Source organism: Centroberyx affinis, unplaced genomic scaffold, assembly GCF_046629955.1.
Source record: "Centroberyx affinis isolate AG114_WGS23_722 - 3 ecotype Tasmania unplaced genomic scaffold, CSIRO-AGI_Caff_v1 ptg002093l_1, whole genome shotgun sequence".
NCBI lineage: Eukaryota > Metazoa > Chordata > Actinopteri > Beryciformes > Berycidae > Centroberyx > Centroberyx affinis.
Genome location: NW_027280419.1, coordinates 1 through 24,526, shown reverse-complemented (window position 1 = coordinate 24,526; position 24,526 = coordinate 1). Strand labels below are relative to the sequence as shown.

At 42.5% G+C, this 24,526-nt stretch overlaps 1 protein-coding gene across 1 annotated transcript; it reads right to left on the bottom strand.

Moving 5' to 3' along the window:
* Positions 1-1,770: 1,770 nt before the first annotated feature.
* Positions 1,771-24,367, bottom strand: LOC139654461 (cadherin EGF LAG seven-pass G-type receptor 1-like; the record flags this gene model as incomplete). Its single annotated transcript, XM_071531535.1, has 22 exons — positions 1,771-1,888; positions 3,273-3,555; positions 4,422-4,640; positions 5,139-5,282; positions 6,216-6,319; positions 7,364-7,479; positions 7,697-7,822; positions 8,904-9,030; positions 9,276-9,355; positions 10,013-10,125; positions 10,943-11,117; positions 11,370-11,570; positions 12,787-12,913; positions 13,472-13,624; positions 14,166-14,382; positions 16,570-16,753; positions 17,645-17,854; positions 18,842-18,936; positions 19,381-19,482; positions 20,177-20,360; positions 22,580-22,700; positions 24,226-24,367. Coding segments are annotated over 22 exons (3,248 nt in total), but the record flags the coding sequence as incomplete, so codon positions are not given.
* Between the last annotated feature and the right edge of the window lie 159 nt (positions 24,368-24,526).

Below are 24,526 nucleotides of genomic sequence, written 5' to 3'. Positions count from 1 at the left end.
TGTGAGCAAAACATCTGTACAAGCTTCCAACTGGAAAACAAAGAAAGAATCACAACATGAAATGACAAACCTGATGATTAAAACTACTACTTACATATTACAATCCATGCTACTTACAGTATAAAAATTAGTTATCTCCTATACACACATACAAAAAAGCCAAAATATATCTACAAATTTGTTACAAAGGCAAAAAGGCATTTTTTTGTGAAAAGACATTTATGCCTCTTAAGACAGTAATTCATAAATATCCGTTGATGTTGGGCACTTTCAGCCTTTCAGTCATGGCACATCTTGTTCTGTGAGGTTTTAAGTCTGAATGTCAAAATAAAAGTTAATTTCCTTAAGCCACACTGTCCACACAGAGGTGAGGGGGTTTAGGAAATCGACGAGAGCAGTTACCGCGGTTACAAGGGACTGGCCGCCATCTTGGAAGACTGTACTGGTAAAACTACCTGCAGACATCAGGCACAAATTAGACCGCTTCCTTGTTTTTTCCCGTAGGAAGATGAGGAGGCAATTAAGAAATCTCGGAACCCATCGTCTATCAGTCTGACGATGATCAGACTCTGGGGGCGACGGCCAATATTTGGGGGTTTCCGGTGTAGCCAGCGGACATCCGGGCCAAGACTTCCTCTTCCGTGCTCCGGTCATTGTTTACAGTCCGATTAGCATCTTGAGACGCGAGAGTCGAACGTTTCTCCACACAAAACACAAACATCGATACTTTTTGTAGGTGTTTTAGGTCCGGACGACATTTCGGCTAATCTCTATAAACAGATATCTGCATATGAGACGTCGTCTCTCATCTCCGACTCCATTCTCGCATCTCAAGTTGCTAATCGGACTGTAAACAATGACCGGCACACGGAAGAGGAAGTCTTGGCCCGGATGTCCGCTGGCTACACCGGAAACCCCCAAATATTGGCCATCGCCCCCAGAGTCTAATCGTCGTCAGACCGATAGACGATGGGTTCAGAGATTGGCAATGAAGAAACAATCTCTGTATCCCTTGTAACCAGAGGTAACATCTCTCCATACATTACACTGGCCAAACCACAGCCAGGACAGGGTGTGTGTGTGTGTGTGTGTGTGTGTGTGTGTGTGTACACGAGTCTTTCATCAGCTGTGTCAACTGACCAATCCAACAACAAGCGGACGTCCTGTAAAGCTGCTGAGCTTATTCTCCCGTTGTATTGGATTTACCATAAATACGAGCTGCTGACTAGGAAACATCGTTCACATCGCCTCCTAGTGGTGACTGCAGGTTTTACATGTGGGATTTTTTCCCACTTGGTCATGAATTGCAGAAATGTGTCGACACATGGCAGCGAATCCGCCGCTGTCAGCAGTCCAAGGTAACAAAAATCAAAATTATCCGATATATTCACACAAATACAATCAACTGTACGAATCAAATGTGAGCAGTATCTGCTGCAGTTGATTTTAAAGTACCACAACAGCTGACCTGATGACCGCCATCTTGGATGTGGGCGACCGAATGAGTTACACATGTGAAGTTGTGGCAACGAGACGCCGTCCTGTGCTTCTGCTTCTTCCAGTATGACATGATGATGACACGCAGCGTCAAGCAGAAGGTGTTTTTCTTTTTTGAAGACTTCCTGTGTCAACCGCCGACCTTTGACCTCTAGCTTGCCACCGAGTGGACCCATTCCAAACATTACAGCTGTTGTTGGTCATGCTGGGATGCCACATGCTATCACATGCTCTCGTGTAGTTTGGTGTTCGGTTTCATCTCTTCTTCCCTCCTTGTCTCCGGCTGTAGTGTGGAGGCGGAGCAGGGGGAAGCCATCTTGGATCCTGGCGGTCAGGCAGCTGGAGTCGCTGCAGGTGAAGCTCGGGTCAGATGGACGTTTCATTGCTGCCACTTGGAAAGAAGAGGAAGGTGTTTTATTAAATACAGCTGCATCTAACATGACAGAAAGGGCAACAGCTCAGTATTACAAACTAAATCTATATGGTGTGGACATAAATCATAATACACTGATATATACAGTACTGTGCAAAAGTCTGAGGCATATGTCAAAGAAATCCATAAAGTGAAGATGCTTTCAAAACTAATGAAATGAAAAGTTTCTGAATATCAAAAATTTACAATGAACAGCAGTCTACTGACACACTAATGCAGAAAACAAACATCTAAGACTTCTAAGAAATGTATATAAAAAATCTAGGGTGCCTAAGACTTTTGCACAGTACTATATACTGTATATATAAAGAATGTACAAGTATGCTCAAATAATTAAAAATATATACTTTGGCTATTAACCACTATTTTTCATATGAACATAGTCAATAAATCAATTGTATTCAAATCAATTGTCTTTTGTCTATATTTACACACATGTATTATTAATACTACTGTTTATCATCATGAAAATTAGCAAAACAAATGTAAATATTTTCCCTTAATATATTCATTAAAGTCATATATAATTTTCATCCATCCTAAGAAGTAGGTGTAGTGCCGATTCTTAAAATATTATTTAAAGCTGGAATCCAGGACTTTTTTCCAGTAATAAATAGTTATAGTCGAGTCAGGTTACACATTACCAACTGGCAGTTTTGCCGTGGTTGGAGAAGCTCTCCATAGACCACTGTTGACATTTTTGACCAGGTACAAAGATCTGCTAACTGTGCAGCTAACTTTAGCCAACACAGGTTACCTGCGCCAGGTAGCCGAGTGCCACAAACTTGTTAGCATACTAGCTAGCTAGCATAGCCTACTAGCTAGTTAGCATACTAATAATAATGTTTGGCCAACCTGACTGATATGTTAGCAGCACACACTGTATTTACACCATCATAAGCCATGTTGTTGCCTAATTTCATTACAAAAGCTACAGTCATTAAAAGTCAAATTAGCTGGTCTGGGGAAGCCATTTTTACTGGAGTGGGAGCTGTTTACTGGTGAGCACACTGACTGGCTGATACACTTTCTCTGATAATATAATGAATAATATAATACTGCCATGGTTGTTTGGTTGTAGTCTGAACATCATGTTAAATAATTTTCACCGCCAGAGGGGGAGACAAAGCGGGGAAATCAGAGAAATCCTGTATGGGTTCGGGGTTTAGTTATTCTTTAAATGAAACAAAGTGAGATAATTTCACTTGTTTCCAATGCAAATCATTTTGAACCAAATGACACAATCCTGACACTGCTGGAGGGATTTGCCTCGTTTTGAGACTAATTGGCTTTCTTTGGGAATATCTGTCAGTATATTATATTTCTGTACAGGAACACTCACTCTGACTCTGAGTCGTGTCCGTCTTCAGTCCCGTTGACGGTGGTGGTCGTCAGCATCGCGGTTACCATGGTGACTCCGTTGTGCTGTTGCCGCGGGGACAGGGGCGGGTGTGGCAGAAGCTTGATCAGAACCCCGTTTCCCCCGGCGACCGGACGAAGGCCTCTATTGGTCGGAGGGGAAGGGGTGGGGGGGCGGGGGAAGTCGCTCAGTTTCTCCCGAAGGCGATTCTTCATGTTCTTGTCGGCCAGAGGAGGAGGAGAGGTCACCCTGTTCTTCAGAATCCCTGAGAATAAACACAGATAGACAATATTACACAGAACACCCCACCCACCGTACTCGCTCTCTGACCGTCAGCCAATCAAATCAGAGACAGAGCCATGAATCTGTATCAAACAGGCTCCTGATTGGCTGTCTGTTCAACTTCATTCTCATGTGGAGACACACAGCAGGTCTGAGGCTTCAGGGAGACAAACTGAAGATCAAGATAAAAAAAAAAGATCTGTTGTATACGTGTGTAATTAAAACTCTAAATCTGCTCTAAATGTTTCACACAGATTCCGAACAGAACATACCATTGAAAACAGGTAGAGTGACATATTTCTATGAAACATGTATACCGTATTTCCTCTAATAGTGGCCGGTAGTCAATTAAAAGCCAGGTCTCCGATAATGGCCGGAGCCATTTGTTCAACACAAACAAATAAAGGCCGGCCCCAAATACAGGCCGGGGAAAAAAACAAAGGAAAAAACAACGGTGGATACCGGTAAACTCCTGGTGCCTGTTATATAATGTAACTGTAGTTTGTAGTAACGTACAAGTGCCACAAGATGGCGGTATGCCACAAGACGGCTCGGCCGGCGGAAGTCTCCGGAGCGTGTCGTCGTCGATTACCGTAATTATCGTAATGCATTCCAGTAACAAAAAAACGCTACCTAACGAACCCCAACAGAAGAAGATCAGAAAACAAGGAGGCTTCGTACTAAAATATGAGCAAATATACTTATCAAACAGAGGGAATTAGAAATCAAGGCCTGTCTCTAATATAAGCCTGCTTCCAATAAAGGCCTGGTACCCTCTGCAGTTGAGGTAAATAAAGGCCCGGGCCAATATTAGAGGAAATACGGTATTAGTGGTCTGTTGTCTCTCACCTCTTCTTGGTTGGTTGTAGCTGTCGGGCGAGCCGGGCGAGCTGGGCGGAGCTCCGCCTCTGACCCCGCCCTCCTTCTCAGACGGGGCGTGGCCGTTCAGCTCCACGCTCACCTTGGTCTCCACGCGAAGCGTTTCCCCCCCGCCGGGCTCCTCGCTCTCACTGGCTGTCGGCAGCTCCACCGGCCAGTAAGGCCTCACGTGATTGGCTGCTGTCTCCGCTGTCACAGGACAACAAGTTGATTTAATGTGAAAAAGAGCTGAAGCCTGGCTGAGACTGAGACAATGAATCCGTCAGGTGTGTGTGTGTGTGTGTGTGTGTGGATGCTGTGTAATATTTAGGTATTAAGACTTTAGCACTGGTTAGATCAATATATCTCAGGTCGATATTGACTTTTTATCAGAAAACAGATATCAGCCTGTCAGTGTTGTCGTTCTGATCTTCAACTCAAAGTTTCATCAGTCTGGTTTTAATGGAGAGTTTTAGAGGTTTTTGCATCCTGACAGGAATAAAATTCTGGAGGAAACACTGAATACTTGGAATTTTTGGGAATTACTTAGAATGAGAACAGTAAAATCTAAAGATCAGCACACAATTTCAGCAAACAGCAGCTTCCAAACTACTGGATCAGCCTGTCAGCCTTCTAAAACCCACATGGGTCAAACCCTGTGCGGGACCAGGATGTTCCTCTGTGTGTGTGTGTGTGTGAGCTCCTTACCCAGCGGCGTGCCGTGCGGCGGCTCTCTCTCGTTGTTCCACCTCTGCTTCCGTCGGCTGCGCTCGTCCTCGCTGTCGGACGAGCGGGACGAGGCGTACGAGCTGCTGTTCTCCTCCAGAGACAGCTCGCTGTCCGAGTCCGAGTCTGCAGCCCAGAAACACTTCATCACATTTACATCCAACTTCAACTTCTACTTCTACTTCAACTTTATTATTATCCCGAAGGAAATTTGGTCTGCAGCGGGCATCGAAACACATCAGGTTACATAAAAAACATAAAAACATCGACAACAACAAACATCAGAAATATAGAACACAGAAATTCCCAGCTCAAGTACAGCTCAAGTAAAAAAAAACAAAGACTCTCCTACCACACTGAACCAGAAACTGAAAAACCAAAACTGGGAAACAATACCAGATCCAATATTATGCACTGCAAGTGAAGTGCAAAAAGTGCAAAATGAAGTACAAAATCAAATCGAGTAAAGTGCTGTGCAGTGGCAATAAGTAAAATATAATAAATAATATTAAATAATATAAGGGTGTGCAAGTCTAAAGTTAAAAGTAAAAAAAGTAAAAAGTTAGGCTAACAAATGAAGCCTGTCAATGACAACAGGAATAAAGGAAGCTCTGGCACGCCATGTCTCCTTGTCATTGGCATTCTGAAACGGAGGCCAGAGGGAAGGAGGTCAAACTCCTTATAAAGTGGGTGGTCAGGACAGTTAAGAATTAGTTGAGCCTTATTGATAACACGCTTACTGTAAATGTCCTTGCCAGCCTGTTTTTACTGGACAGACTGAGGCAACCAAACCAAGCCACAATGCAGCAGGTAAAAACAGGTTCAGTAAAACAGGTTCCAGACTGTAATCACAGGCTCCGTTCACACTGCAGTCAGTTCTGAACTGCTGCTCAGATCTCTTCATATCATCATGTGTAACCCACATCCCATAATAATCTCATTGTTGAATTCTGAACTAAGATGTTTGACTAGCAAATAAACCCACCAACAGCCAAAGAAGAAAAAGTTTCACTTATCGACTTTTCCACAAAGGGCCAAAATTAAAATAAAACACATTACCTTCTCTTTTGGAGCGTTTGCGGAGGAAGATGGAGGAGTCGCCGTCGCCATAGTAACTCTTTTTAGCAGAGGAGGGGGTGGTGCGCTTCTGTCCTGAGTCCTCCCTTTGCAAAGAACAGGTCATGAGTTATTACATTTCATGTAGCCTGTTAATTAAAGGGAGGCGACACTGCAAACACACATACATCTGATTTCGCAGATCCACAGAGTGTCTGCGCTCTGTATTATTACATTTTCATCATTAAAAAAGTGCAACTCCTGCATTTTGTAATAACCACCGCAATATGTAATAATTTATTACAAAATGCGGGGAAATTTATTACATATTGCGTTCAGGCTGTGTATTACAAAATGCGGCAGATTATTACAAAATGCGGGTGTTATTACATAATGAAGTGAAAATGTATTACATTTTGTCGAGTTATTACATAATGCGGTGTTACAGGTGTCTGACATATTGTGAATGATGTACAGATAATTTAAGTCCCACTGAAACAGAAGTTAGAGCGTCTTTAGCTTCTGTACTGTGACGTATTTCCCCGTGAAACGGAATATTTGAGCGGTGTACAGTTACAAGAGGGATTTAAATCAAATCCTTCGCATTTGATTGGACCGCTAAACAGAGGGCGGGGCTTAGAGTTTAGCGTGATGCGGAGCTACAGAGAGAAACAGAGCTACAGAGGACTGTTGGCTCCACACACACCAGGCTGAAGAATGATTGATGGGTGGATGTCATGATATTATTGGTTGAAATTGTTTGGTTCATGCTTACGTAAGCACACGGCATATTTTGTTTTACAGGAAGAAAACATGATTGGATTTTGATATAAGAATACAAAGAAATAGATTTTTTGTATTTTTTTGGCATATATTGTTAAATAGATGCACAGTATGACGAGGATGTGATCTAAAAGGGTTAAAAATGCATTTTTCATTTCATCTCAACTTTAAACAAATGTTGTGGAATGGAGCAATGAGACGCATCACTCCCTGAAGTTTCATCAAAATATGATCAGTGGTGTCAGAGATGGACTGATGAACCGGGGGCAACCCATAGTCTCTCCCTCGATTTCACTGTACTAACTAGTGTGTGTACTAAACACAGAAGCAGGTTTGTTGAAGCCTCTTTCAGTCTAGCAGCTGGTTACCTTGCAGCCTGGCTGCTGCTGCGGCTCCTGCGGTCCAGAGAGGCGGTGGACTCTCCGATGGCGGTGCGATACAGACCGTCGTCTTCACAGAACGAGTGTTTCCCGTTCAGAGAGCGCTGCGGAGGAGGAGAGGAGGAGAGGAGGAGAGGAGAGGACAGTCAGCAAGGCACAGGGTGTGGAGCGATGAATCTCCTGTCCGTTCACAGCGTCAAACAGCGATATCTTTTCCACTTATTGCATGTCATTCTGAATAAGACTGCCGGCTAAAAGCGTAAAATGTGAATGTAAAAACGTTATCTAGCTTTGATGTGAGAAGACAGGAAGTGGGCGTACGGTGAGCTTGGCGGTGCGGGCGGAGGTGGATTCCTCTGTGATCGTCTTCCTGCCGGTGAAGACTTCCTTCAGGTTCGTCCTCACCTCTTTATTGAAGACGCAGTGGAAGAAGAAAATGCAAACACCCTGCAGAGAGGAGAGCCGAAGACTTACAGGCCACTAATGCACTTATGCTATATACATTACAATATACATTTTATTCACCGATTAAGTTACTGTCTAAGTTTTAGATACAAGGACTGACAGTTTGTGGAGGTTAAACTTCGCCTATGTTTGTCATGTCTGTAAACACTGGAGTCCAAGAAAAATGCGTGTGATTTCAAGTGATTTATAAAAGCTCCAGTGTTTATTATTAAGTTTATTGGTAACACTTTACAATAAGGGTCACTAAGTTAAGGATTAGTTAATGCTTAATAAGCATTAACTAACTAACCCTTAATTAACAGTTAACTAATGTGTCTGGTAATCATTTACTAATGGAGTCCATGTTAACTAAGGTATTCATTTATACATTATTTAATAGTCATCTTTATAAACTATTAAATAATGTATAAATTAATACCTTAGTTAACATGAACACCATTAGTAAATTACACATTATTTAACTGTTACTTAAGCATTAACTAACCCTTAACTTAATGACCCTTATTGTAAAGTGTTACCAGTTTATTTTCCATGTCCGAGTCAAACTTACAGGACAAATAAATCCTGAACTATAGAGACTCCGCTTTTCATATCTTCCAAATAAAAAATCTACTAATCTACTAACTAAGTAATATAAAACTCTTTTTTATATATTACTATATTGCATTTTATAGATGACAGAAGAGCAAGCATCATTTTTGTGAAATGAGAGCAAAAAACAGGAGCTGGAGAAATCCACAGTGATCATTAGCAACTTTTTAACCATCACATGCTGAAAAACAGGGAACCATGAAAAATCAGATGTTAAAGATTTATCAGTTTGCTTAATAAAACACCTCATGTCTGCAGAAATGCCTCCAAAATGTGCAGAAATATGCAGCCAAGCTATTGAATTAAGTTGGGTATTATGGAAATAATAAACGAGGGGCAGTGATACAAGAGGTACAAACGTTTTCTCCAAAGTAATATACATAATTAGCTGTGCTTTAGGAGAATTATGGTCGGCATTCTCTAATTTCTTATGTACCTGTAAGTGTCAAAGTGTTCAGAGCGTCTTGTTTACCTGAAGGCAGCTGAAGACGGCGAACAGGTAGTGGAAGGAGATGATGTCACTGTTGACCGCCATCAGACCCAACAGCCAGGTGGCGCTGAGGAGCAGCAGGAGCAGGAAGGCCAACCTGAGAGCCGAGCTGGAGGAGGAGAGGAGAGGAGGAGAGGAGGAGATGAGGGGAGAGGAGAGGAGAGGAGAGGTGGAAAGGAAAGCAGGGGAAAGTAGACGAGAGGAGAGGAGTCGAGAGGAAGGTAGGAAGAGGACAGGAGAAAAAGAAGGAAGGAGAGAGGTGAGCCATAACACAATGAACTGTTAAACGGCCTAAAAGGTCTGGAAAACAAATGGAGTCCAGCCTGCTTCACTGTGATTGGTCAGAATACTCACATGGCTCCTGACTTCTCGAAGGTCCAGTGTGTCTGACCACAAGACGCTCTGGCTGCCAGGAAGAAGATGGCAATGTTGACCTGAGAGAGAAGAGAGAGAGTAGAGAGAGAGAGAGAGAGAGAGAGAGAGAGAGAGAGGCAAACCTGAACCTCATCACATCAACTTCATTATCACCAAGTGACAAACTCTACTGCTAAATTTAAAATGTAATATTGTAAGTCACTCTGGATAAAAGCATCCACTAATGTTAGATGTTAAATACAGTTAGCTTGAAGTCCTGCATGTAAAAAGCTCATTTTGCTTCTCTGTCAGTTTCACACCTGTTCTACTAAAGCTGTTTAAAACACAAGTGAGAACATTACTGTGGAACAGACTGACAGCCAGTATCAAGACAGTTTAGCTGCTGCCATGTTCTAGATATTCTTGGACCTTCTGACTGTGTTTTGTTGTGTGTTGTGTGTTGTGTTATTCGGGGCGTCCTGGTGGCTCAGTCCAGGGTTCAGATCTGGACCGGGACCTTTGACTCATGCCGTCTTTCTCTACTTTGAACTATCTAATGAAGGCAAAAATTCCCCCCAAAAAATAATGTCTGTAAATGTTTTAAATGACACTTTCTTATGCTTTCCTCTGGGGTCAAATACATGAATTATGTTTTAGCATGTATTATTCTATTTTCCAAATGCAGTCCAAATCACAAACACACACACACACACACACACACACACACACACACACACCATCACGACTACAGCGATGGGTCCTGCGATGCTCCAGATCAGCGTGTCGTGGACAGAGAGCCAGCAGAAGTCTGAGTTCCCATAACCCTGAGGATCCAGACCCACCGCCAGACCTGCAGGACCAAACACAATCAATCAATCAATCAATCAATCAATCAGTCAATCAATCAATCAATCAATCAATCAATCAATCAATCAATCAGTGAGCACTCTGGCTAGCCCTGCTCATGCTAACTATCCAGTTTTTCTTCCATTTATTCCAAACAAACCAGGATTTTGTGGAAAAGCTTTATGAACTGAGGTGAACTTTCATGTGAGCAGAACATTTAATTAGATATAAAATGTAGCAGATTATTACTTTAACCAATCACTGTGCTTATCACATGAACATGAAGTGTAGCAGAAAGCAGCTGTTAGCCCAGAGAATCCCAACCATGTCCTCTGCTCTACAACTGCTGCAAATAATGTGTGTGTGTGTGTGGGGGGGTGAGGGTGTGTGTGTGTGTGTGTGTGTGTGTGTGTGTGTGCATCACAAAAACACACAGAACGCAAAGGAACAAAGGAAGCTGGTTCACAGAACATGTAGCTAGTATTCTGTGAATGGGCATGTGACTCGTGTGTGTGTGTGTGTGTGTGTATGACCAAATATGTGTGCTGTGTGAGCACTGTGTTTGCATTGTGTGTGTGTGTGTGTGTGTGTGTGTGAACAAAGTGATGTTTTTTGCATCCATATACACTCTCTTTGTGTGTGTGTGTGTGTGTGTGTGTGTGAACAAAGTGGGTTTTTACTGTACAGTGTCTTTGTGTGTGAACATGTGTGCATGTAAAAGCATATGTTGTTTTAACATGTAACTACATTGTGTGTGTGTATGTGTGTTTGTGTGTGTGTGTGTGTGTGTGTGTGTGTGTGTGTGTGTGTGTGCGTCTCACCGGTGATGACAGCGGGGACGCCCCAGCCAATAGCGTAGTAGAACCTCATGTGCCCGTGGTTGATGTTGCGGATCTCGGTCAGCATGCGGTAGATGTGCAGACTCTCCACCAGCATCCAGGCGAAGGTGCACATGTAGGAGTAATGCAGCAAGATGGCCGCCAGCGTGCAGACGAACTGAGGAAGAGGAGCAGGAGGAGGAAACAGACAGACTGACAGACTGAGCCTACAACCTCAAAGTTTCAAAAAAATTATTATCAAACATTAACATTTACTTGTTTTCACCATAAAGCACCTTTTTAGAAATGGTGGGGTTATATTTGACCTTTTGGTTGCCACCTGCGTAAATGCTAATTGTTTTTCTTTGCCTTTTAGCGTCTTAACCTTGTGATGATGAACATGATTTTATCTGGTTTGAATCTGTCTTACCGCGTTCTCAGTCCGGTTGATCCCGAAGAGGAAGACGAGCTCGGAGAGGAAGATGGAGGCCACCAGGTTCTTGTGGATGCTGTGCAGGTTGGTGCGCAGTTTCCGGAGGATGGCCAGCAGGAGGAAGGTGATGAGGAGGGCCACCAACGAGGAAGACACGGTGCTGTAGGTGATGATCTTCAGAGGCAGGACCTCTCCGTGCTGAGGAGGAAACATCTGCAGTGTTTACATCTTCCATCCACAGCCTTCAGAGGGTTTATGACACAGGAGTGCTCAATAACTAGAGATGAGATGATACGCTTATCTCACCATACGATTCAATACACGATATGAGGTTTATGATTCAATAAAACCACAACACCATGTAATAAATAAAAGGTCAGTGACAACAGTCTGACTGTGCAGAATTATGTTTATTTCTGAGACAGATCTAGAAATTGCACTGGCTTGCTAGAATGTAAACAACTATTTAAAAATGCTATAAGCAAAAGGACAATCCAGGCACTCCAAATATAAAAATATAACCACGAGGAAGGAAATATTTAAAAAGCCTTTATTGTAGTGGCTAAATCATCAAGCCAACATGTTTCGACCACTGTAGGTCTTCTTCAGGGCTTTAAACACTGACTATAGGTGAGGACACACCCATGTTGTCAGTGTTTAAAGCCCTGAAGAAGACCTACAGTGGTCGAAACATGTTGGCTTTTTAAAATATTTTCTTCCTCGTGGTTATACTGTATTTTTATATAAAATTTTCCAAGAGCACCCGATACATTTTTGATCCCAGTTTGACAATATAGGGCAACCAGTCATTTCCTTTTTTCTAACAATTTAAAAATGTCATAACAAAGTGACAATAATATAATTTGGATGGAGAGCTTGTGAAACTGTGATGGTCAAGAGTCTCGTTAGTGATTACTACAGCAGAATAACATGGAGCTGATATCACCATTCATGTTCCTGACAGCAGAATAACATGGAGCTGATATCACCATTCATGTTTCTGACCCATGATACGTATTGCCACATTTTCGTATTGCAATATATAGAATTTTAATATATTGTCCCGTCCCTATCAATAACCTATTGAAAGTAAAGCGTGTGTCCTCAGCCTGTCTCCACACAGTGCCTCTCAGCCTCTCAGCCTCTCAGTCAGTCAGTCAGTCAGTCAGTCAGTCAGTCAGTCAGTCAGTCAGTCAGTCAGTCAGTCAGTCAGTCAGTCTCTCAGTCAGTCAGTCAGTCAGTCAGTCAGTCAGTCAGTCAGTCTCTCAGTCAGTCAGTCAGTCAGTCAGTCAGTCAGTCAGTCAGTCAGTCAGTCAGTCAGTCAGTCAGTCAGTCAGTCAGTCTCTCAGTCAGTAAGTCAGTCAGTCAGTCAGTCAGTCAGTCAGTCACTCAGTCTTGGTCTGGACCCTCCTACCTCTCTCCTGGACACGTCCATCAGCACGGCGGCGCTGCAGGCCGCAGCACAGCGGCAGCTGATGTGACTTCGAGTTCTGCTGAGCAACTCACAGCCTCTGGCTGACCAGCCGCCCGACCCGTTCACCCTGCAACACAACAGACAGACAACAGACAGAGTCAACTACAGACCAGCCACCTGACCCGTTCACCCTGAAACACAACAGACAGACAACAGACAGAGTCAACTGCAGACCGCACAATTAACCCTGTCAATATGTAGAATATAATAGAATATAGTGGCATAAAGAAAAACAGAAAAGAATAGAATAGAATAGAATAGAACAGAATAGAATAGAATAGAATAGAAAAGAAAAGAAAAGAAAAGAAAAGAAAAGAAAAGAAAAGAAAAGAAAAGAAAAGAAAAGAAAAGAACAGAACAGAACAGAATAGAATAGAATAGAACAGAATAGAATAGAACAGAGCAAAAACAGAATAATCACCACACTACTTATCTAGCTTACTCCTCTCTATTGTGAAAATGTGAGTTTATCGTTTGTGTCAGTTACTGGCCACTGTGATTCATGGAGTGTATTTGTGTCTGTGTGTGTGTGTGTGTGGTGGTTGGGTGTGTGTGTGTGTGTGTGTGTGTGTGGTGGTTGGGTGTGTGTGTGTGTGTGTGTGTGTGTGTGTGTGTGTGTCCTCACAGTAAGGAATGGTTCCAGAAGACGCAGAGCGGCCGCGCTCTCTCCTCCGTCTCCAGCAGGGGGAGCTGCAGGGTGGGGGGGGGCGGGGGGGCGCCCTCGCTGTACAGTACCGTGCTGACCACAGGGGTGTTTATGACGGGACGGCTGGGCAGTCTGCACACACACACACACACACACACACACACACACACACACAGGACGAGAGCATGGTTACTGCAGCACATGGTGAGTTCACTGTCTGTCTGTTCTAACATTATCACTTCTAGCACACACACACACACTACAATATTTGAATATTTTCAATTTTCAATAACATAATGTATTGGGTAACAATTTACAATAAGGGTACATTAATTAACAGTTAACTAATGTGTCTGGTAATCATTTACTAATGGTGTTCATGTTAACTAAGGTATTAATTTATACATTATTTAATAGTCATCTTTATAAATTATTAAATAATGTATAAATTAATATCTTAGTTAACATGAACACATTAGTAAATTACACATTAGTTAACTGTTAATTAAGGGTTAGTTAATGCTTGTTAAGCATTAACTAACCCTTATTAAGCATTAACTAACCCTTATTAGGCATTAACTAACCCTTAACTTAGTGACCCTTATTGTAAAGTGTTACCATTTATTGTATATACTGAATAATAAACCAACGCCTGCCCTTCCCCCAGTCGTACCTGAGGCTCCTGCGGTCGTGGTCGTAGCTCTGGGGCAGAAGCTCTCCCAGGGTTCGGTAGACGATCACCACGGCGACCGGCGGGGGGCGGGGCGCCGCGGCCTCACGCTTCCTCCTCACAGACGCGGTCGGAGATGCGGTCGGAGACTCGGTGCGCCCGGCGGCGGTGACATCATCAGTCTGCACCGCCGGCACTTCAGTCGTCGTCTCAGTGGACACTGACGCCGACCAGGAAGAAAGATTTTGTGTTTGACTGTTTATCGTGTAATTTTATTTATTTATTTATTTTTTATTTATTTATCCTTTATTTAACCAGGAAGGTCCCATTGAGATACAATATCTCTTCTGCCAGGGAGTCCTGGTCAAGGTGGGCAGCAAAATGAGATAAAAAAAAAAAGGTGTCATATAAAAATACAAACGGGGACAGGTTACACCACAAAAACATACCAAAACACAACAAACAGGCACAAAACATACAGGGATGAGGGGCTAAAAAGAATCATGGGAAATAATGGCACATGTTAAAAACAATGACATTGTTCTGTAAGAACTGATTTTTTTATATTTTTAAACATGTCAAGAGAGGGTAAAGATTCCAGGTTATTCCAAGTATGCCTTGCAGCTCATTCCAAGTTTGCGGTGCATGAAAGGAAAAGGCAGATTTACCCGGCTCTGTTCGGATGGTTGGGACCATGAGGAGAATTTTTTCTGATGATCTAGTGTTATAGCTACTGTGGCAAAATGTCAGCAAACTAGATATGTACTGCAGTAATTTACCCAGTAAAGCTTTTCCAATAAAAATTAACATATGGGTTTTTCTCCTTAGACACAGAGAAGTCCATTGAACCGTTTCATATAATTTACAATGATGTGTTACAATTCAGTGGTGAAACATCTGGACCGGGACTGCAGAATGAACCTAAAAACTTTCTTAAACAGAATCCCTGTCCTACAAATCAAGCTGCATATCAGAGAAAAGCATTAGCATCTTCTTTTCCCCCCCATCACATTATTATTTGAAACATTTTAAAAGCTAAATACGTACAAAAGCATCTGCTTTTTTTTGTCAAGTGGCACTGGACTAGTAATCTTTTTTTTTGTGAATACTCCACATATAACTTCCAGCAAATATAACTTCCAAATACCAGCAAATATCTTCTGGACTGCCTCTTTACCTGGTGCGGTTCTGATGTCATCAGCATGTGAAGGGGATTCTGGGAAGAGTACGGCGGCCTTCAGGTGGTCTGGGAGGTCAGTCTGGAGGTCAGAGAGGCGAGGCATCTTCCTGCTGAGCTCCAGGTAGTCCACCGAGAAAACTGACACACACACACACACACACACACACACACACACACACAGGCATGCTTCACTTGGTGCAAAATGGATTGTGCAGTGCGTCATGTTACATCTATTATCTCTCTCTCTCTCTCTCTCTCTCTCTCTCTCTCTCTCTCTCTTTTCCTCTCTCTCTTCTTTCTCTCTCTCTCTCTCTTCTTTCTCTCTTCCTCTCTCTCTTCCTCTCTCTCTTTCTCTCACTTCCTCTCTCTCTCTCTTCTCTCTCTCTCTCTGTCTCTCTCTCTCTCTTCCTCTCTCTCTGTGTCTCTCCCTCTGTCTCTCTCTCTCCCTCTCTCTCTCTTTCTCAATTCAATTCAATTCAATTCAAAGGGGCTTTATTGGCATGGGAAACATATGTTTACATTGCCAAAGCAAGTGTGAAATAAAAACAAAAAATGTACGTACAATTAAAGATATACTAGAATAAAGAAATGTGTAAACAGAGCTGTGTAACATTGCAACATTGCAATCAAATATATAATATCTCTCTCTCTCTCTCTCTCTCTTTCTCTCTCTCTCTTTCTCTTCCTCTCTCTCTTTCTTCTCTCTCTTCTCTCTCCACTGACACTGAAAATGCTTCTGTCTTGTTTATTTTCAAATCTCTTCTTCCTGGCTCTTATTGATTTATCTAACACTCCTCTATCATACATACATGATCCTTCTAGATACACAGGAATATCTGTTGCATCTGTTATGTCTTGTTGCCACTTTGGCTTTGACCACTGAACTGCTTCCTGTTGGTTGCTGTTTATGTTTGCAGTCTAAGAATTTAAAGTTTGAGTTTCTCTTTTCTCTGTCTGTTCAGCCATGGTGGCTATCACTATCCATGCTAACGACCCAGTTCTTCTTCTGCTGTTTATTCCAAACAAACCGGAAACATAAAACGCAACTGGATATAGGTTGGATCACCGTTGAGTTAGAGCAGAGAGAGAGGAGCAGGATTGACATTTTAAATGGAAATTTTATAAATTATTACTTTCAACTAATTTGACTGTTACACTCATTCAAAGTGGATCAGATATAAAATCTAAACTGTGAAATCTATCCATGTTTCCTGTGAGCGGACTCACTCATGTTGTCTGTGAGGATGGTGAAGGGCTTCAGGTAGGTCTTCCTCACGTTCTGGGCGAGGTTCTGGGCGTAAAGCTGGAAGCTCCGCAGCAGCCGGGCCGCACCGCCCTCCGCCCGCTGGATCTGATCCCAGTGCAGCCGGGTGTCCGGGGCCAGGATGGAGCTGCCCGCCCGCACCAGGCTCTGAGACACACACAGGGCTGATCGTCATTCAATATCAATAACAACAACAACAACAACAACAATAATAATGATATCAAGTCAGTGATGAACAGTAGCAACATTGCACAGATGATATAGAGGCAATGTTTATTTATTTATTTATTTATTTTATATTTTAGTTTTTGTGGTTTAGTGATGAGTTTTAGTGATTGGAACTTTGAGTTACTTTTATTATGTTTGTCTACTGTTTGTGTTGTTTCTAAATGTGTGTCAAGATGGATGACTCCCTACTGCAAACCAAATCTACCTACGGGTACAAATAAAGTAACCTGAACCTGAACCTGAACCTGAACCTGAACCTGAACCTGATGATGATAAATCAGTGATGCAGTGGTAAATGAAAAGGGGGGTGAACATGATAAGGCAAACAGCCACCAATATGAAAAAAAATCAATATAATATTTACGATGAATTTACATCATTACATTTACATCAAAGATTTACATCAGTGTAAAAAGGTGGTAAACTGAGTTGAGGTGGGTTTATTAATTTAAAAACAACAACAAAACGACAGCAATAATAATAACAACGAAGAAGAAAAAGATGAAGAATATGAAGAAGGAGGTGTAGATGAAGAAAAAGAACAAAGAGATAACAGGAAGTGAGATATGACCTCACACAGTCTGATGCTCCACTGAGTTTAAATAAAGTCATGGAGGCTAATCGCTGCATTAGCTACACTTAATTCCACAACAGAAGAAGAGCATAAGTAAATCTCTGACTCCATTAGCGGAATAGTTTTCATGTGTTCCCAGAAAAATAAGACTTTAAGACTGAACAAGATGTGAAGTGACTTGTTGAGATGAATATTTCTGTGACTAAAAGAGGGCGGGCGGTTTCAGTGAGCTGAACCTCGTGGAAGTGCGGGTCCTGCATGGCGGCCATGTTGAAGCCGTGCTGCTGGCTCTCGTAGCGCAGCAGGCGGCTCAGCAGGCTGCAGGCCGTGCGCACGTCGCTGCCGCGCAGAGCCGCCGTCTGATCGGTGGCGATCCGCAGCATGCCGGCGAGCCGCCTCGACCGCTCGCCGTCCATCCGGGACGCGTTCCGCTGGAGCTCCTCCTCCTGCGGGACGGGGACAGGAGGGAGTGAGGTCAAAGGTCAGAGAGCAGGGTGACACAAGTGGAAGCTTTCTATTGGATGCTTTTTTAAACCGTTATTTATGTAGAGAATGTTTTTTTCAGCAACAACCTGCTTCACTTTAACCAAATTACACACACACTGGGAGCTGACCAGTTCAACCACAGTCTTCTACTGGTTTCTACTGAACAGCTGATAAATCAAATGTTCCTTTTCACTTGATCCAGTGGTTGGTCCCATGTTCCATTTCAGGAACAGCCATGTGCCTGAGTGAATGTGTGAATCTCCAAGTGAAAATCTTACATGTGGAACTGGCAGATCTTGACAGGTGGAGGTGTAAGATCTGCTGAGGGACAGCTAGTTACCAAAGACATTCATCGTTTGACAATAACCATAAATGATTTTAAGCTAAACTAATGATTACAAGCTAAAGTAACTTAAAAGCTTCTGCCAAAAAGCCTAGTCCAGCAGGACTGCCTGCAGTAACCAAGGAGGAGCACGTTTTTGCCACCAGGTGGCGCCAGTTAACTTGATTAGAAATCAACAAAATGGACCAGAGGCTAATTGGGTCTCTTGTTATTGCTCTAGACCAGTGGTTCTCAACCATTTTCATATTAAGGACCCCTAATTTGGTCCACATTAGAGCCACGAACCCCATTTGATGAGGTTTTATCTCTCAGACCCAAATCTGAGAATATTTTTATTGTTAGATATGATTTTGTCCAGAATGCCTTGACTATCTGTATTGTAGGTAGAGAGATAACAGAGAAACTATGATCAAAACAGTCATTCTTCTACATTCTCTAATTGTGTTAACTTTTTGAAAATGAAATAATGCTGAAGCTTAACACTTCATTAATTTGCTGGGGACCCCCTGGAACCCCCTCAAGGACCCCTGGTGGTCCCCGGACCCCACGTTGAGAACCACTGCTCTAGGCCAAACTAAACCAAACCAAGCCAAACCAAACGCACCTCCTTCCTGAGCGGGGCGAAGGGCAGGGAGGTGCAGTTGAAGAGGTCGGGGGGGAGCCAGCCATGTTGGTCGCTACAGTGACGGACTGCAGTGCCTGAGGGACAGAGAGCAACTGTAACACACATCTACACACAGCTAACACTAGAGACACATGTGCTGTTCTGTCTATATATTCTGTCAGGGCTCCCTTGAAAAAGAGATTTCGATCTCAATGGGACTCACCTGGTCAAATAAAGGATAAATAAATATATAAAATATTAACCATCAGACTGTTCAAATCTCATTTCCCAGCTAAAGACAGAGCTTACAGAGAAAATCCTTTTTTTCTGACTGTTCAGACTGGAGATTATCTTACTACTGTGACAGTGACAAGTATCATAAATAATATGATATAATAAAACACTGATGATGATGATGACAATGATGATGATGAACCCAGAAGAGTTTCGCAAGGCAAATGTACACACATTTCCATTGCATGCTGACAAATAGCCTACATGTAAAAGTACAGTATATGTGTATGTAGCACTCTCCTCACCTGTGGAGCCTTTGGGACATTTCATGGCTGCAGGTTGGCCGAACTGAGTCTTCGGCCACCAGATCCCTGCTTCAAAAGCCCTGGGGCAACCTTCATACACAACTGGAGGAGGGAGGGAAGGAAGGAGGGAAGGAGGGGAGGAGGGAAGGACGGAAGGAGCCAGGGAAAAGGAAATTAAAGACCTATCTATCTTTTTAATCTGGCTTTTAATTTGGAGTAATGTTATAGCCTTAGTTTTTAAGTTCTAATCATTGGTTTTTACTTTATTTTTATCCCTGCTGTTTATTTTATTGTATTTTTATTTTATTTCATTGACTCTTATTTATTGATTTTTTAACATTTTATTGTTTTATTGTTGTAATTTTGCTATGTGAAGCACTTTGGGCTGCATGCTTGTATGAAAGGTGCTGTATAAATAAAGCTGAGTTGAGTTGAGGGAAGCAACTGTGAAAACAACTGAGCTCATTCTTTTGGTCGAGAGGAAGTAAAATAGTATTAGTATTTGTAAAAAAAATAGTATCCATATTTTGGCCTAATGGATGGTTTTGAATAAAAATTGGCAGAACAAGTGAGGAAATATCATCACCGGTTCGACTCCTCAGAGGGATTTTAAAGACAAAAAAGGCAAAAAACTATGAACTCCTGAGGGAAACTGCAGCAGCATCAATGTAGTTTTCATAAGAAGCCTGTTGACACTTGTCTTATAACTACAGAACAGCCTTTAGTGTATTATACCTGCTGTCCCAACAACACAGAGAGTATATAGAGTGTCAGAGAGCGTTCTCCATCAGCGTACCCACACAGCCGGCGGCGGTGACCTCGGCGTACGGGTTGTCGCAGCGGTTGCACTGGCGCCCGATGACGCCCGTCCTGCACTGGCACTGTCCCGTCCGGGCGTCACAGGAGCGAGACGCGGCGCCCAGCTGGAAACACTCACAGGGGAAGCAGGCGTCGCTGCCCTCCGGACGGAAATAGTTATCCTGGAAAACAGAAGAGGAGTTGAGCTGTGAGCGGACGGACCGACTAGCTGCCTGAGAGAAACCGAAATGAAATGATTTTGCTGTAGAGAGAAAGAGAGAGAGGGGATCTTTCTCGAGGGAAAGTCCTGTCATTTAGGAAGTTAGTGTTTTTTGTACCACACAGCAATTAGGTTTGCCACAAATACCCCCTATACAACACATCACTGTGACTTATACACTTCTGTTAATTGGCCATCGTTACACATTCGACGAGAGATTCATTGGCTTACACTCGTTTACAAAACCCTCCTTGGTCTGACTCCTCCTTATTTATACACTTATATACACTTGGATCAGTTGGAATGAGCTGCAAAAGACTTTGAATCTGGACAAATTGATCTCCCTCACTGCTTTTAAGGACTCTATTGCAGAGTTGTTCACACACACCTGCAGCTGTCCCCCAGCCTTTTAACTGACAAAGAACTGTGTCTGTTCTGCTTCATGACTTGCATGACTTGTAATTTTATTTGGTTGTTTGTTTGGTGTGTGTTTTGATTATTTCCCCGTTCCTATACTGTGTTGGGTTTCTCTGTCTCTGCGATGTATGTAACATTTGTGTCTGATAGTCTTATCTGGATTGTTCTTTGTTTAGTTTCTTTTGTATGTTTTTTTTTTTTTTTTGTCCCCTTTTCCCTTTACCCTTCGAGAGGTCCTTTTGTCCTCTTGCTAGGCCGTCATTGTAAATAAGAATTTGTTCTTGATTGACCTGCCTGGTTAAATAAAGGTTAATAAAGGTTGGACCAAAAAATGCAAGAAAAACCCCAAAACAAAACAAAACAAAAACCGTTTCAATGATAGCTATATGCTGTGTTTCCATTTCTGAAGTCATTTCCTGAAATTCATCACTCAATGTCCCAAAAATACAGAAGATCCAGTCTGTAAAAGTTTTCTCATTTTGTCAGCTGGGGACATAAGGCACCCTTTGTCTTTTAAAGTACCTACTATGTACTTACTTAAAGTACCTATACTGTGATTTCAAATGCTGCATAATCTTACTTGGAAACAAAAGCCTTTGAAATCTATCACACACATTTCCTCTAGAGGTTTAGCCGTTGAATGTAAAACTGAAGGTATTTTGCTGATGCTCTTATCCAGAGGAAACAGCTTCAGCTCACATGGCTCCTGTGATGTTGGTCAGCTAGGAAATTAATTCTACTGCTGCCTCAGTGTGAAAGTCACTCGAGGCATCATACGACCATCAGCTAAATAATTACAGTGTAACATGTAATGTGAATGCAATCAGCTAAAGCTCCATATGATTCAGTTTCCAACTCTCCTCTGTCTCAGGATCAGAATAATGTTCTCCATGATGTTCTGCAGATAAATGCAGTTTAGTTGAATTATATGAGTTAAACTGAGAGAATGTGAAGACAAAGTCGTCACAATACTGGACTCTGATTGGCCGACAGCAGCGGTTCCTCTCATTCAAATGAGGTAAACCTGCTGAGTGGAGGCTGTCCAGTTCAAATGCTGCAAACTGGATCCTGATTGGACGGATTTCAGTCATTGTTTAGTGAGGGAGCCAATCAGGACAGAGTCCAGTTGTAATGTGTTTCCTGGAGAGGTGTGACCAAGTCAGCTTTGCTCAAGTCCCAAGTCAGTCTCAAGTCTAAATGTAGAACATCAAGTCAAGTCAGAACAAATCAACAACAAATCAATTGAATATCTTAAAGAAAAGTAAATATCTAGGACTTTTCAATGCAATATGGTTTTAATAGGATAAAAACCTGAGCATCATGAGTTTGATTTCTATATTCAGTTTCAACTTCAGTAAATTCAATCATTCCATACAAATTCAGAAAACAGAATTTAAATTCAGTCGTCTGCTGGAACAAATCTCATCACTTTCAATCTAAGTCATTTACACAAACACAAGATCTCAAGTCAAGACTTTAGAAACCTTTTCAAGTCATCAGAGTACAAGTCAGAGTCAAGTCCCGAGTCACCAGAACCCAAGTCAAGTCAAGTCTCAAGTCTTCTCTTCATGCATCAAGTCAAGTCTCAAACCATTCAACTGTGACTCGAGTCCAAGTCATGTGACTCGAGTCAGCCGAGCCGAGAGCCGAGTTACATTTTAACAACGTCTTCATTAAAACAGGGAGGGGAACGTTCCGGCAGGCTGCTTCAGTGTGTGTGTGTGTGTGTGTGTGTGTGTGTGTGTGTGTGTGTGGTGTTCGTACCTTGCAGCGGCACTCTCCGGTGGTCTGGTTGCAGTCCCGGTTGAAGCCTTTGGTGACGTCACAGTTACAGGGTCCGCACACCGCCCCGCCCCACCAGCCCCGAGCACAGGGCAGGCTGGCTCTGAAACCAGGACCAGCAGGTCAGTACTCATATTGATCATGATGCTCATATTCATGTCAAATGTGGAAGTGACGAGTTACATTTCCTCTTGACATTGAATAGCGTTTTGTGTATTGTCACTTTTTTGTCAGTATTTTTCACTAATTTATTGTTACTTCAGTATGTTTTGACTGAAGCACAACCGTTACAAAGTACATATCTTAGGTTTAAGTCACAATGAAAAGAAAAATGACTTTTCCACACCATAATATGCACCAATAATGTAACAATAATTATAATAAATAAAAATTACAAATTTCTTATTTTCTTGTATTTTTATATCAAAATTACATTACTTTGATGGTGACCTCATGCTGACCCAGGAGGCGTAAATAAAATTTCACCCAATAAAACCCACCGCTCCGCCGCTCTCATCCAATAAAACTGCCTTTCTCTCCCTAACTGATCTCCCATTGGTTTACCCTTTTGAATGATCCCTCTCTGCCTTATGTCCCGCCTCAACTTCCTGTTTCAACAGGAAATATGTCAAATTACAAAAGCAAGATGCTCTCAAAATGGCATTTCAAAAAGAGATTATTTTTCACATTCCCAAAGTGGAAGTGAGCAGGACCAAAAACATCAAACAGAGTTCAAACTGAAACAAACACAATCTGAAACCAAAGCCAAGAAAAAAAGATTTGCATTCAGAAGATTAACCCCGAGGAGTGTGTGTGTGTGTGTGTGTGTGTGTGTGTGTGTGTGTGTGTGTGTGTGTGTGTGTGTGTGTTTAGGGTCACTGAGGTAAAGCCAGGAAACAATGTGGAGGAACGTCCAGCAGCATGAGGGGGATTTGATGTGACCTCATCTGACCCAACAAACACTCTCACTGCACTCATTCATTCAATTGCTTTTCCTACTTATTCCTATTCAGGCTGGGTATTGGGGGCTAGAGCTATCCCAGCATGCACTGGGTGGAAGGCAGGGGGACACCCTGGCCAGCTCTCCAGTCCAGACAGACAGACAGACTGAACTGACACTGAGCTTCATCACATCAGCAGACAACAGTTTCTAACAACTTCTGGTTTCCTGCCAAACAAGCTGGTAGGAAGATAAAGGTTTCAGAGTTTGGCACAAGAGCAAAGTTAGTTAGTTTAACACTAGAAAGACCAGGCAGAGAAACTCACTCTGATCTATTATCATTATAATTGTGATTATCATGATTATTATTGGTATTATATGGTTATTTTATTTGCTCTATGATGTTCAAAGGCTTTTCCACACTGCCAAGAAGAAACTTCTGAGGGGAAACACTGAATACCTTAATAATAATAATAATGATAATACAATTTTTGGGCATTTTGTGCCATAAAATGGTCAAATTTAAAGATATTGAATATTGGCGCAAAATATCGTCAATCAGCAGCTTCAAACCCAAACTGTTGGTCTGATATCGGCCTTACAAAGCCTGATAATGATATATTTACCTTCAGCTGTGTGTGTGTGTGTGTGTGTGTGTGTGTGTGTGTGTGTGTCGGGGCTAACCCACCTGTGCTGGCAGTAGTCTCCATGGTAACCGTTGCCACAGTGACAGCGGTAGCCGTGGGGGGGGCGGGGCTGGTGGACGCAGGACGAGGTGTGCTGACAGGGGTTCAGCTGACAGGCGTCCACACAGCCGCTCCCAAAGAACCCTGGGAAATAGAGCGATGCCGTGTTACAGGTTACAGGTGACAGCTGGAGGGGTGGAGCATGCTGCTAATCAATCAGTCAATCAATCAATCAATCAATCAATCAATCAATCAATCAATCAAACAGTCAATATGTTCACCCAGTGCTAAGGGTATGAGAAG